This window comes from Hyaena hyaena, unplaced genomic scaffold (genome assembly GCF_003009895.1).
Source record: "Hyaena hyaena isolate Hyena2069 unplaced genomic scaffold, ASM300989v1 scaffold_184, whole genome shotgun sequence".
NCBI lineage: Eukaryota > Metazoa > Chordata > Mammalia > Carnivora > Hyaenidae > Hyaena > Hyaena hyaena.
In genome coordinates, this window is record NW_024080817.1 from 2,758,172 (window position 1) to 2,773,700 (window position 15,529).

Genomic DNA, 15,529 nt, shown 5'->3' on the forward strand with positions numbered 1-15,529 from the left:
ATTTATTTACTTTGAGAGCGAGCCAGCATAAGCCAGGGAGGAGCAGAGAGAAGGAGAGATAGAACCCCAAGCAGGTTCCGGGCTACCAGCGCACGTCCCGATGGGGGGCTCGAACTCACAAACCATGAGATCAGGACCCGCCCTGAGATCAGAGTCAGATGCCTAAGCGGCCATGCTACGCAGGCGCCCTTGGCCATTTCTATCCCAACAACCATGGCAGTGGAGTGTTTCCCCTTCTAATTAGTTGTTTCCTATTCCTATTTTTCTTTGCAACAGAAGTATTTTTTTTAATAACATGTCTTTTTGTAAAAAAAAGAAAAAAGGAAGTGACTGGAACTGGAGATTTTAAAATGCCATTTTGTGTTTTGTGATTTAATTGTAAATACTTATATTTTAAATCAGAGGCATGTGGGAGGTGGTGGAAGGAAAGGACGCTTGCTCAAGGAAATATGCTAAAAGTATTTTGCAGTGATTGTTTATATTGCTAACGCTAGAAAACAGTGTCTGAAAATAAGTTTTCAGACTTGTAAAGGGTGAAAGCTAAATAGCTAATTTATAATGTTCCAATCTCTTAACATCCCTCAGGGAATTTGAGTGTCAGTCAAAAGGTAGCTTTCTCTTCCAGAAATGGACTCAACCAGCACCTCCCGTAACCTCAGCACCTGGCATAGTGCTGGGAGCAGTTGAGAGAATGCTGAGCACTAACCAACAGTGTGGCACTCAGGATCCGTGCCCATGTGCCTGTGTCTTTGTGGTGGTGGCTGTGGCTCTGTGTGTGTGTGTGTGTGTGTGTGTGTGTGTGTGTGTGTATTTGTGGTTTTCTGTCTCCTCTTCCAGTTTTGTTTTATGGGAATCCAGCGTCCAGTTTGGGGGGTATAAGGTGCTCCATGGATGTGGTTACCTGATTGATCTTGTCTTCTTGGGGATCTAGTCTTTTTAAACATTTTTAAAAATATTTATTTATTATTAGGCGGAGGGGGGGGGGTCAGAGAGAGAGGGAGCCACAGAGTCCAAAGCAAGCTCCAGGCTCTGAGCTGTCAGCACAGAGCCCGATGTGGGGCTCGAACCCACGAGCTGTGAGATCATGACCTGAGCTGAGTCAGACACTTAACCGACTGAGCCACCCAGGTACCCCCTTGAGTATCTAGTCTTGAGGAACACAGATGCTAGTCTTGGGTAGCCGTCAGGGTACTGGGAGAGAACAACTAGAAAATGTGTAATTAAAGTCATGGCATATTCAATGTTTTAGGAGGCTACAAAGTGGGGAAAGGACCTATGACGTGGATGCCCGCTGTCATAGGGGAAAAGCCTTCTGAAGGAGACAAAACCTGGGGTGGGTTAAGAAGAACAGAGTTACAGTAAAAAGGAATAGAGATTGTGCAGATAGAGGGTAGCTAACCTTTAGCTCATTAATACTTAGATGAAGAGTGAAGCAGAAAAAAAAAAACAAAAAAAAACCCAACAAAACCAAGAGCCTGGGCGGTAGGAAGTTTACTGTCAAAGATTCCTGAGTTCCATGGTTACAAACTAGGCTGCCAGGTTGGGGTTTTAAATACAGCACTTGGAATAAATTGTCTGGCTGAACAGACGAAATGTTGAATTTACGCACTGTATGAGCTGTGACTCTATTTCTTGAATGTCTGAAAAAGCATTTTTAATTCAAAGGTAATTAATTCCAAGAATTTAACAGCCACAGTCAGAAAATGACACTTTGAGTCATAAATGGATTAAATATTTAAGGAATTCATCTTTCTTTGTACTGTTAGAGAATTAGTCAGGCTTAATAAAAAGCTTAACAAGCTTCTTAAGGTAACTTGATAAATGACAGGGATATAACATGTAAATATACCTGTAAAAAGTTTAATTTGAACCAGTAGAGTCCAAATTTAATGTGCTTTGCTGACGACATCAGATAGATTCAGCCCAGTCTCTTCCTTTCTCTCTGAAAGCTGCAATAATCAACTCGTGAATATTTCCAAAGCATGTTTTCCTTTGAGGATACCCATCCATTGACCCCACTTCATAAAAACAATTCTGTCTTTCCTCATTTATATCCAGGTACGGCCTTGCTGCATAAACATAAATTATGCATACTCATTTGTGATCTGACAAAATTTTAATATCCAAGAACATAATAGAAGTTCCCACTGTTTTCAGAGACGACTCTAGATAGACTGCACCTCGCCAGTCTGCGTGTGTGTGCCTACACTGTACATGTGTATTTATGATGGAAATTGACACCTGTGTTAGTTTGCTTCTCTATTAGTCTGGTTGGCCTGCTCTAACAACGTCTATAGCCTGAGGGGCAGAGGCTTAAACAACAGAAATTAATTTTCTCACCTTTCTGGAGGCTGAAAGTCCAAGATTAAGGTGCTGGAAAATTCAATTTCTTTCTTTTTCTTTAATTTTTTTTAATGTTTTATTTATTTCTGAGAGAGAGAGAGAGACAGCATGAGCAGGGGAGGGTAAGAGAGAGAGGGAGACATAGAGTCTGAAGCAGTCTCCAGGCTCTGAGCTAGCAGTCAGCACAGAGCCTGATGCGGGGCTCAAACCCATGAACCGTGAGATCATGACCTGAGCTGAAGTCATACGCTTAACTGTCTGAGCCTCCCAGGTACCCCTGGAAATTTCGGTTTCTGAAAAGGCCTCTCTCCTAGGCTTTCAGATAGCTGCCTTCTCACTGTGTTCTTTTCTCTGTGGGCACAGCCATAGAGGAAGCAGTCCACGGTGCTTTCTCTATTCTTTTTTTAACCTATGGGGTTAGGACCTCACCATTATGGGCTTATTTAATCTTTAGGTACTTCCATAGAGGCCTTATTTCAAATACAGCCACGTTGCGGGTTACATGACTTCAACATATGAATTTGGGGGGGAAATACTATATATTTGTAACTATATATCATTTTAAATATATAGTTATATTATTTATATATATGATAGTATTTATATATAATCTATAACTGTTGTTGTATCAAAATACTGTAGATCTGGTGGCTTAAACAACAGAAATTTATTTTCTCATGGTTTTGGAGGCTGGGAAGGCCAGGGTGAGGGTGTCAGAAGTTTAGCCTCATCTGAGGGTTTTCTCCGTGGCCGGCAGCTGGCCTCCTTCTCACCGGGTCCTCTCTTGGCCTTTCCTCGGTACTCACACATTCCTAGTGTTTTCTCTTCTTCTTCTTCTTCTTTTTTTTAATGTTTTGTTTATTTCTGAGAGAGAGAGAGAGACAGACAGACAGACAGACAGACAGTGTGAGCAGGGGAGGGTCAGAGAGAGAGGGAGATAAAGAATCTGAAGCAGGCTCCAGGCTCCGAGCTAGCTGTCAGCACAAAGCCAGATGCGGGGCTCGAACCCACAGACTGTGAGATCATGACCTGAGCCGAAGTCAGAAGCTTAACCGACTGAGCCACCCAGGCGCCCCTGTTTTCTCTTCTTCTTATATGGATACCAGGCCTATTGGATTAGGACCCTATCTATATGACCCCGTTTAAGCTTCATTATCTCTTTAAAGACTCTGTGTCCAAATATAATCACATTCTAAGGTGCTGGGGTTAGGGCTTCAACATAAATTTGAGGCGTAGGGGAGAACAAAATTCAGTACATAGCAGTATCTCATAGAGATTTCTCAGTGGTTATTCACTATCTGTCTACATACAATAAAAACGTGCCTTTCTTGCAGTTTATATATGTATGTAAGTTTTATGCCAAGCTTTAAAGTTGTAAAATTATAGGCTGCGCAAACATCCCACTTTAATTATATGTGTAAAGTGTTTGCCTTTACAGCATGTAATTTATTGTATTTGCCACAACATGGAATACCACACACATTACCTCATGACACCTTGTATAACAACTTCCCAAATCCCACTGAATAAAGACTTAATTTACAATTGGAAGTACAATTATAACTAAAATTCTAAATTACTTGTAAAAACAGCTGTGACTAAATAAATTTTTACAACATTTCCTACTGGTTTCATAAGAATCCAGCTTCTTAACCAGACTTGACACCAATTAGAATATTGAATTCTACATATGACATTCTCCGTATGACATAAAATAATTAGTTTCAGATAAAAGAGAGAACCATACACCTACCCTCTATATTTATAGCAAAGCTGAATGAATTTATTGAAATGTTCTAAAGATCTGAAAGAGTACGTGATTTATCTACATGAGGAAATTATTTGAATCTGTTATGTTACCTACTTTACCCTGAAATTTCCAGCATCATTATTAGATTTGGTTCTGAGCCAAGGTAGTTCAGTAATATGAGGGATTAAAATTTTTTTAAATATTTATTTGTTTACTTTTGGGAGACAGAGAGAGAGCACCAGTGGGGAGGGACAGAGAGAGAGAGAGGGAGACACAGAATCTGAAGCAGGCTTGAAGCTCTGAGCTGTCAGCACAGAGCCCAACGAGGGGCTTGAACTCATGAACTGTAAGACCGTGACCTGAGCTGAAATTGGATGCTTATCCAGCTTAGCCACCCAGGTGCCCCAAGACATCCCCAAGCAGGATTTAAGATGTGCTTTAGGAGGTGTATTTCCCCATCTTTGTGCACATGCTAGTTTCTCGGCCTCAGTACATTTTCTTCCTTACCTATGCCCCTCCACCCCCTTCAACCTTAAAAGGCAGATTAAAGCTTTTCTTCAAAGAGGCCTTCCCTGTGCCTCAAGCTGGGTTAGTTCCCAGTGTTCAACCTTGATAGCAAATAGCTCTTACTAGTTACTGCAATTATTATTGTTAGCCATTCAGCAACTGGCCATAAAGTCCATGACAGCAAGGACTCTCTCTGTCCTGTTTACTGAGCTAGCACTAAGCGAATCACAGAGTAAGTGTTCAAGACGGATGACTCCATTCATTTAAATAGTTACTTGTTGAGAGCTTCTTTAAAATTTTTTTTAAAATTTAAATTTAAGTTAGCATGAAGTGTAATATTGGCTTCAGGAGTAGAATTCAGTGATTCATCCCTTACATACAACTAAAGTTTCTTCTGCATGAGCTATTATGGAGATAGCGAACATGAATAAGACCCAGTCCGTTCCATCAGTGTCCCCTTGGTACAAATAGGACATTTGCATGTGAAGCGGCAAAAAATCTAGAAGACAAGTTGAGAATGGGTTGGAAGCTGAAGACGAGACTGGCTGGCGGAAGTTCAAAGCTTTAGCCAACCTCTCCTGGGTTAGTCTGACCCAGGATATTATTCAGACTATCTCACTTTCAAGGTGTATATTGTTATCAATGAATTTGCTATTCTAGTTTGTTTTGGTAGGAAGAGGGGAAGTTTCCAAGATGCAATTCTTGGTCCAAATACTGCTCCTCCTCAGACTTGCTGAGCCATCCTGGTATAGTCACGTTTATGAGCTTCATAATCATTAGATGTAAAATAAAAACAAGTAATTTCTACTTAACAAGTCTGTTACAAAAATTGCAATTCATGACATATGAAAGTACTTTATAAATTTAAAGTACCACACAAGTGTTAGCTATTATATCTTTCCTTCTCTCTCTCTCTCTCTCTCATGTTGGGAAAAAGAGAATGACGATTTCATCACTTGTCATGCATGGGAATAAATATCTAATTCACATCTGCCTTTTTTTTTTCTTTTTGGAGTCACACACTGGATAGAGTTTCATGTGGAGTGAGATTTGTTGTGTTTTTCATTTGATGATGTCAGAGATTTATTACACAAACTTGTTAAAGTTCTTTTCTCACGATAGACTCAGAAATGTGTTGGTGGAAAAATTTTCATTTTTCACATGAGGAATTTGGCACACAGAAATTAATTGATGCAGGAAGTTAATTGATAGACATGCACTGCCAATCCTGGTTGTTTCCTTATAACACCTTACGAAGAAACTTGAAGGGGAGTGGGAGGTCCAGGCTTTCAGTTCTGGAATGAGTAAGTCACAGATAAAAGGCACAGCACAAGGAATGGAGTCAGTGATATTTTAATTACGATGAATGGTGACAGATGGTAGGTATACTTGTGAGTGTAGCATAATGTATAAACTTGCCAAATCACTATGTTGTACACCTGAAACTAATATAACATTGTGTGTCAGCAGTACTTAAAAAAAAGAAGAAATTTGAAACTAATGTAACATTGTATGTCAACTATACTTGAAAAAAAGGAGACATTTGAAATAAAGTAATAAAAATTCACTAGTTTTTATTTTGATAACAATGTTACAATTTGATTTTGAGAACCATTCCAAAACAATAAATTAAATAATTTGTTAGAATTTAAAAGTGAAAAGACACTAATAATATAGATGGGGAGATGTATGTTATATGTGCATAATAACTCAGAAGCCCAATGAAGAATTGGGAAATAAAATATTTCCTTATTGCCCAAAGTTAATATTTATCATCACGAGTTACTAGAATTCATTATATTGAAGGGATAAGCCCCCGCTCCAGGAAATTAGGTTTCCCTTAATTGTACATTGGCTATCTTTTACCAAGAGTAGTTGACTGATTTTAGTATGAATGATGGTAGAACCAAATCAGTGAATTGAGAAAGTAAATGTGAGGTTCTTTCTTGGGATTGTCCAGTAATTCTTGTGAGAATTTTAACTGCCTGTGAACCTAAGCTTTTTCATAAGGCAGGGTTAGGGTTTCATGTTTAGGGTTTGATTTAAGAAAAATGTTAAAGAAAAGCTAGCTGCTCTTGACCAAAAAGATTCTGCATGCTTTAAGCAACAGATATGTATTTAAGCACCTCTATATTTATATTTGAATCACCTTTATATTTATGCTATTAAAATATTATTTTAACAAATCATCTTATGGATATTTAATTTATTCAGGATTTCCCCTATATGATCATTTTTCATTTGAAGACAAAGAAATATACTGAATTAAGTCCTTGAATCATATATAGGACCTTTAAAAATTTAAAGCAATCAAATGCTTCTCCCAGCAGTAGCAGATTCTCAGTCTATAAGACAGATGAAAGCTGATTTGCCATAGCCTCTCTTCACTCAGTTTGTTTTCCTGAGAAACCTTCTAGGAACCCAGAGCTCTAAGAAACAGTTTGCAAACCATGGATCTAATCTACCTCCTTCATCTTCTAGGTAAGAAACCTGAGGCTAGAAAGCATAAGTGACTTGATCAAAGTCTCAGAACCACTTAGCAGAAGAATTGAGCCTACGATTCTAGATTCAGAATTCTTTCTGTTTTCCAGCACACCTCTTTACAGTAAAAACTCCATGCTGCCACTCACATTTCAAATGAAAAATCATTGACTAAAACTCTGGGTGGCATATCACTACATTAAGGTACACAAACACATACATATACTCCAGAGAGAAGAGATCCAGAGGAAGAGAAACCACCTTGTTCTCTTCTTCTGGATGACATGGTGACGCTAAGACTGCAGCAATCTGTTGACCTGGGGAAATAATGCACTTAGGCCTACCAAGTTCATAGGTAACCTATGAAGAGCTGTCTCTTTCTGCTCTAGCAGTGGTGGCAGCAATGGCAGTAGTAGGGGATGTGGAGTGTCAGGACTAACTCTGAATTTAAAGAAAAGAGGAGGTAGGTAATGACAACATTGGAGTCCATTGAGAATGAATGGGAAAAATGAGATGACTAATTAGTTGTTCTATCCAAACATTGGTAAAAATGAAGCAATGTTCTGATACACTGTGCCCTCAGCTGCCTAATAGGGGTGGAGACAGGTCAGCATCTGTGACTATTTAGTTCGTTTGGGTCAAACATGATGGTGGGTAGCCCAGCACTCCCATCCCTGTAAGAACCATGCTACCTTCAGATCTCTTGACAGAGACAGAACAACTTTCTTACAGATTTGGCAAAGTGTAATGGGATCAGCTCAATTTGAAGGTTGATGACCTACTGACCATGCCATCAAAACTGCTTTTGTCAGGGTTACCAATGACGTTCACGTTTCTAGATCCAACAGTCAGTTCTCAGTACTCATCTGTGATGAGTTAGTTGACACGGCACATAATCCTCTCCTCCTTAATCTACTTTCTTCACTTGGCTTCCAGAACAATATACTCTTTAAGCCTTCTTCCTATCCCACTGGTCACTCTTTTTAGGTCTTTGTATGTTTCTCATCATCTTTTCTGACCTCTTAATATTGGAATGGCCCAGGGTTTATTTAGTACAGGTACCTCTTCTGTTTTCTGTCTGAACTCCTTGTTGGTATCATCTAGTCCCAGGGCTTTTAGAAGGGCACTTGTTGGGACGAGCACTGGGTGTTATATGTAAGTGATGAATCACAAACTTCTACTCCTTAAACCATTATTACACTATATGTTAGCTGACTTGGATTTAAATAAAGTTAAAAAAATAAAAAATACCTTTTATATGCTGATGATTCCCAAATTTATACTCCCAACCCTAAATGCAACTGCTTATGTGACTTCCTCATTTGGGTATCTAATAAACGTCTCAAACTCAATTTGGTCAAACTCTAATCCCCTGTATTTCTCCTTGAATATGTTTTATCTTCAATCCTTCCCATCTTAGCTAATAACTTCATCTTTTGAATTGCTTATGCCAAAACATTTGGGTTATCCTTGACTCTTCTCTTTCTCCCACACCTCACATCCAGGAAGCTCTGGTGGCTTTGCCTTCAGATACTCTCAGAATCTGACCACTTCTCACCATGTTTATTGTTGTCACGCTGGTCTAAACCACCATCGTCTTTCTCCCACTTTATCACTGAAGCACTACCTGCTTGTTCCCCCTGTGGATACATTAAATACGGAAGTCCAAGCAGACCACTTCTCTTCTCAAAACCTTGCATGGGTTTCCGTTCATCAGCCTATGTCATTACAGCGGCCTGCAGATGCTTGTTGTCTACTCCTCCTCACATTTGCTACTTTCTTTTTATTTTTTTAAATTTTTTAAAATTTTTTTCTAGGAGAGAGAGAGAGACAGCGTGAGCAGGGGAGGGTCAGAGAGAGAGGGAGATACAGACTCTGAAATAGGCTCCAGGCTCTGAGCTGGCAGTCAGCACAGAGCCCGACGCGGGGCTCGAACCCACGAACCATGAGATCATGACCCAAGCGAAAGTCGGACGCTTAACCGACTAAGCCACCCAGGCGCCCCTCACATTTGCTTCTTTCACCTTCTATTCCTGTCACTTGTCTCTTGCTCATTCCACTGAGATCTGGGGGCATCCTTACACACCAGACACACTCTATTTTGGACCATTTACTCTGGCTCTTCCCCTTCCCTGGAATGCCATTCCCGTGGAGACCTCTGTGCCCGCCTCCTTGATCTCCCTCCAATTCTTTGCTCCGTTATCATTTTGTCTAGGAGACGTGCCCTGATCCTCCTATTTAATAGTACAGTTTACCTCACCCACACATTCTTCAGTACTCTCACCTCCATGGGCCCCCGGCGTGCTCTACTCCTTTGTTTTTCCGTTGTATTTCCACTTTCTTATATCCCATAACATTAATTTTAGATTATATTTATTGTTTGGTGACTGTCTCTCTTACTAGAATGTAATCTTCCGGGTGGGTGTTTATGAACAAATCAAACACGTTTGTGTATTTGGTCTACGGGTGTATTACAAGCACTTCGATCAGAGACTGCATATAATAGGCAGCCGATAAATAGCTATAACATGCAAGAATTTTCAGAATGAAGGAATAAACTGAAAGTACATTATCACTATAGAACTCTGAATAGATGGAAAAGAGATGGAGGTTGTTTTGTTTTGTTTTGTTTTTTAATTAAAGGAAATTATCTGCTAGGAACCTAAAACCCACAGTATAGAAGTTAGCTTTTACGGTATCAAAGAACCTCACCTCAGAATCTCACTGGCAAACACAGTAGGCATCTATTGCATGGCAGGGAGATCGGCTGGGCGACTGCTGGGCTCACTCGTATGTCTGGCTCTTCTGGCTGCAGGGGCTGGGATGAACTCCGTTTTGCTTTGCATGTCCCTCCTCTGCCAACAGGCTCATGCAGGCATATCCTCATGGTGACCGCAGAGGCATAAAGGAGAAAAGCCCCACGTCACTAGCCCGTTTCAAGCCTTTGCTTGCAGTATCTGCTGATACCCTATAGGCCAAAGCAAGTCAAATGGCTGAGTTCTTTGGCTTGCAGGGGTTGAAAAATTAGGGCCATTTCTGTAATTTATCACAACCAGAAATATGACCTTTTTAAATTTTGGACTGAAAAATAATTACCAAGTCCTAAAACCTCAGACGTGGGAGGGAGGGGGAGGGGAACCAATGGGTTAATTTCCTCTTCCTCACTCAGTGTGGGAATCCTGATGTCACATTCCTGACAACGTATGTTGGAGTGGTACAAACAAATGGGTATTATCATGCCTCTCTTAGATGCATGATGAGTGGACACAGTGGGTGAGAAAAACCCCAAAGTAGATGTGAGCCGGTATCCTGGAAATACATGCGCTCGTTTCAGATATGCTGGATTTCACTGATTTATTCAGATGCGGGGTTAGTGTCTGTATGTGAATGTGACAGTTGCTCACAAATGCAATTTAGAAAGCGGTTAAAGGTAAGGCTATTTAATATTTCAGTAGGAGTTTCCTGCATGTTATAAAATCAACCAAAGAATGTTGAGAATCCTATTTTTTTAATTTGTTATAATTAGAATACTATTTTAGTTATTTTATACTGAAGTAATTTTGTGGCTTATTTAGAGGTCAGTTTAGTTCTTAAAGGAAGGAAAGAGGGATCTTCATTTACTTTTCTAAGAATGACCCGGCAAGTTTGAGGGAATGCTGGCAGGTTTTTGAAGCCAGGCAGAAATTTCAGGACGCCTCTCTCTTGTTCCTCTAATTTGCTCTTGCGAAAGTAAATTGGCCTTGAAATGATGTAGAGACCCTTTCCTGTGGATCGAAGTTATAAAATGTAGAATTTGGGGGACGGTAAATTATATGAATGAATTGCTGCTTTTAAGTTCTATAAAGCTAAGACTTCATGAATTTTCACGTGTTTACTTTCAATTTCAGTGATTGTGATAAGGATAATGAACGGTGCTTAGAGCTGAAGAGGACTTAAAGTCACCTATCTCCACCTTTCGGTTTTTCAGCTTCTTTTTCGTGTCCCAAGTCACACAGCTAGTTAACTGCTCAGACAAGAGGTCAAGACTCATGACTCCTAGTTCAGTGCTCTTTTCATTGTCCTGCACTGCCTCAAAGACCCGTCGTGATTTAGATGATCATCAAAGATAGACACATGCAAAAGTAAAGTATTAACATCAGATAGTTCACAATTATGACTTAGGAACAATTGCTATGGACACAAAATACTACTCTTCTTCAACAAGAACGTTAATCAACACATTTGGCTTAGTTGCGTAGCCGTGGTACCAAAATGTATTTATATGGTGATGGATATTCTTTAAAGAGTTACTTAATATTTAATTATTTAATATTGCTTAATATTTAATATAATTTTAAAAAAGGACATTTTCTCCTTCAGGCCACAGGTTTCCAGTATTTTCCAATAACAATTTCTATATTTGTTGTAAAGCCCTTTTGTTTTCTTTTTTAAATGTTTAGACAATACAGATTTAAGAAAGGACAACTCTGCCAGATAGCAGGAGGCCTGGCTAAGGATTAAGTGTGTGAGCTGTTTCTTCTAAGGACCTTTGGACAGATCGCTTTATTCTTCTGGACTCAGTTCTCAGTTTTGACAAATTATGGGCTTAGGACTCAGTGGCCTCTAAAGTATCTCTCCAATCTTAAATTTTATGATGCACAGTCTAAGTTCAAATTAATACTGAAGAGGTCAGACTCTGAAGGCAAAGATAGTGGCTATGCATTTCTGGATATGAGAAATGACCTCAACAGCCATCGTATTTATGTTGAAGCTAAATCTGCAGAGCAACTAGCAACAGGAAAACCCTGTTGGAATGGACAGAGCTATTCTCTTCACTAATGAGTACAGAAAGAGAATCTCTCCTGAGTGCGAGATTTGCACAAAACTCAGTGCGAATCTGCCAGCATGATGGTTGAACTATAAAAGGTGGCCATGATATCACTATCAATTATTTAGCCACATAAATGAAAGAATTCCAGAACCAAGTTTGTTGAGGTAGGTTTTCCATATAACTAAGCCCTTTTCTGTTGTTAGAGATGTAATACTTATGCCTAAGATATGGGTCCCAAGAACTGGTGACACTTTCTAGTTTCTGCCTCGTGGAACAAAGGAAAAGGCTCAATAGTGACTTTTGAGATGTTCCTGATTGTCACCTAAAGTAGTCTGGTGATGTTTGCTTGAAAACTTATCCAGTAAGTGTAAACCAACACACCGGTGGTCAGACTTTTGAGAAATCTGTACCAGCCCTGAGAGAGATCCTAAGGTAAAGTGCGGAGTTGTGTATAAAGAAAAGGCTGGTTACCCCTTGAGGGAACATGTAGTTGAGTTTAAACTTGACCGAGCAAATAAAAGTTAGTGAGAAGCACACAGAATTATACTTAGGTGTTTATGTCTTCAGAATTTACTTTAAAAGCTGACTATTATTGTATTTATTTTGTAATAACTCATAGAAATAGTCTCACAGAAAATACTCTTCTGTGAAAACACCAAGTATCCTTCAGGCTATTCTGAGAATCGAATGTATGAGTTATCTTTTGATAGATATGAATTGGTAGAGGTTAGGTGTTATTATTCATATGTGGTACTTAGTTTTCAAAATCTGACTAGAGATGTGTGATCTTGAACAAGATACTTAAACTTTCCAAACCCCAGGTTCTTCATTTTGTCAAATGAGGATAATAATAATTCCTAATAAGCTTGTGCAGGGATGAAGGTATAGCCTTCAGTATTGTATTTGGCTTTTATCCAACCATAAAATTGGTTACAACAGGTAATAAAGAGTGCACACAATTTTTGCCGTATGTACCTAATCTAATGTCCAAATAAAATACAATTCCACTATACTATCACCATCATCACAGTCAGTCAAGAATTATTAACTAATTAGTATTCTGTATTTTGTTCAATGTAGATAACCAGCAGTATGTAAAATGCAGTGTCTAGCAGCAGGGAACCTACAATTTGCCTCTTGTATACCCTGGCATTCAAACTTCTCCACCCGCTAAATCACACCTATTTTTTCATGCTTCTTTCCTACTTTCCTAAGAAACTTTTTGCTGCTCATTGACCACAGAACATACCTTGTCCCTTTATGCCTCCCTTCAATCCAAAGTTGGCTATTAATACTTTATTTATTAGTAATGCATTTTCCTGTTTACTAAAGCCCCTCTCTTTAACTCACTTAGGACTCCTTGGAAAGCATCCCCTTTTTCCTCTTGAAACCTAATAATATTTTCCCTCTGTGCTGATCAGAAGGTCAGGTGGGCTGCTGTGAGAGCCCCTCTGTTAATCCAGGTACTGAACTTTTTGATCTCTGACCACTTGAAGACAAGATTGACACATTGGCATGGGGTCTGTTCCAACTGCTAGAGAGCCCTTTGCACCATCTTGGCACTTGACTCCTGCTTGACCTCAGCTCCGTTGATTTTAGCATTTACTGCAACACGTGCCCTCTGCCTCCTCCATTTCTCATCTTTGACGTGACCCCATCTACACAGAAGCTTTGATTTTTTTACTTCTGGCTTGTTTCTCTGACTGCTTATTTTCTCTCATTGGTAGAGTTGATTGTGTACGGACTTTGCTTTTACTTCCCCATAGAGATGCCAACCACCTAGTCCAGGCTCAGCACTGTCCCCAGGTTTCCTCTGCTGCCTCTTGAGTGGCAGAGTGCTCATGCCAGTTGTTGTCTGGACCTTTGTGCTGTTCTACCCGCACCCGGCCAACTACCTGGTACTGCCTATAATCTGTCTTTTACTGAACACTTACTTGCTTCACCTTCTCTGTGCCAGATAGTTGAGCCAAGCTAACAACTTGGCATTGTGTCTTAAAAATGTTTATCTCATATCTTTCCAATTAGATTTTTAATTTCTATAAGGACAGCCATATGCCTGTTTTATTCACAGCACAGTGATGTTTTTGTAAATAGTTGTTATTGATGGTGAGTTTAATCATAACAGAAAAAGGAGAAGAGGTGGCTTATTTTAGTGGGCAGGTGAACAGTTCCCTTGGCCTAAGTCTATTCTTCAGATCATATAAGCATGACTGATTAACACCACTACTATAATTATCTCCCTCTCTCTCTCTCTTCCTCCCTCTCTCTCCTTGTGTACGCATAGACTGGTGGAAAATTTATTGTTCAGTTTTGAACATGAAAAGTAATAACACCAAGTACTACAACCATCATAAAGAATAAATAAAATTATACATTAAGTTAAAGAAAAGCTCTTTTTTTGATTTATTTATTTTGAGAGACAGAGATAGCCCAAGTAAGGGAGGGACAGAGAGAGAGAGGGAGAGAGAGAATCCCAAGCAGGCTCCATGCTGCCAGCACAAAGCCCGATGCGGGGCTCGGACCCCCAAAACCACAGGATTATGACCTGAGATGAAACCAAGAGTTGGATGCTTAACTGAGCCACCCAGGTGCACCAAAAAAAAAAAAAAAAAAAAAAAGCTCATTTTAAAGCTCATTTTAGGGGAGTAAAAAAATCCATTTCCAGAATTATTAAGTTAAAATAAACTAAACTCCATATCATTGAATTATTTTAATAATATTTGGAATCACAGAAAAGCTGAACTGGTTTGGTGGTGGCTGAAAGTCTTTATAGGTATTTGTTTGGAGAAAGAAGTTCTAGATCGAGTGTCTGTATTGTTGAATGTCAACTTCCATTTTTCCCTTTTAGCCTAATTCTTATGTTTATTATATTGTTTTGTGGAGGATTCAAAAATATGCCTTTTATGCTGTATGTGGGGTTTCCTGTAAAATATTAGTTGAGGTATGGCGGTTCCATCATGCATTTTCTTTTTTTTTTTTTTTTTTTTTTTTTTTTAATGTTTTTTTTTTTTTTTTGAGACAGAGCACAAGTCAGGGAGGAGCAGACAGAGAGGGAGACACAGCATCCGAAGCAGGCTCCAGGCTCTGAGCTGCCAGCACAGAACCCAATGCGGGGCTCAAACTCACAGATGGCGAGATCATGACCTGGGCTGAAGTGGGATGCTTATCCCACTGAGCCACCCAGGCGCCCCCCATCATGCATTTTCTAGATACTCTTTCTTGCATGCCGATACTAGTTCAATTTTTTTCTAATGTATTCACACAGTCTGATTCTCTCTCCCTCTCTCAATATGGTTTTAATTCATTACATAAAAGTTTAAAAAAATACTTTCAAGCATTTTTAATAACAACTGAGTTTGGAATAACCGTGTTTGCTCCAGTGCTGAGGTTCCCCAGGTATTAAGTGGAGTCCTTCCCCAAATTAAATGTACATGTGGAATTGAGTCACTTCACATGGATTCCACAGCCCCCCCAGGAGATGTGACTTTCTGGCTTGTGGTAGTGGTAACGGGTCAGAAAAAGTGCCCATCAGTATCTATCATATATTCATAAGGAATCGTCTGATACAAGGACAGATAACAAAACTAAACAAATAGAAGAACAAACCCTAGCAAGATAAATTTTAAAAATACTGAGCA

The 15,529-nt window shown here is 39.4% G+C and overlaps 1 protein-coding gene across 1 annotated transcript in view; it reads left to right on the forward strand.

The window, feature by feature from the left end:
• LOC120237592 (estrogen receptor-like) overlaps positions 1-13,789 on the forward strand; it is a gene marked incomplete at its 3' end in the record, with an annotated part of 81,452 nt that extends 67,663 nt beyond the window's left edge. The window contains exons 4-6 of the mRNA XM_039240976.1: positions 586-608; positions 7,839-7,928; positions 13,658-13,789. Of these exons, the coding sequence (XP_039096907.1) occupies positions 586-608; positions 7,839-7,928; positions 13,658-13,789 (245 nt within the window). The remainder of the gene's footprint in view (positions 1-585; positions 609-7,838; positions 7,929-13,657) is intronic.
• Positions 13,790-15,529: the final 1,740 nt, after the last annotated feature.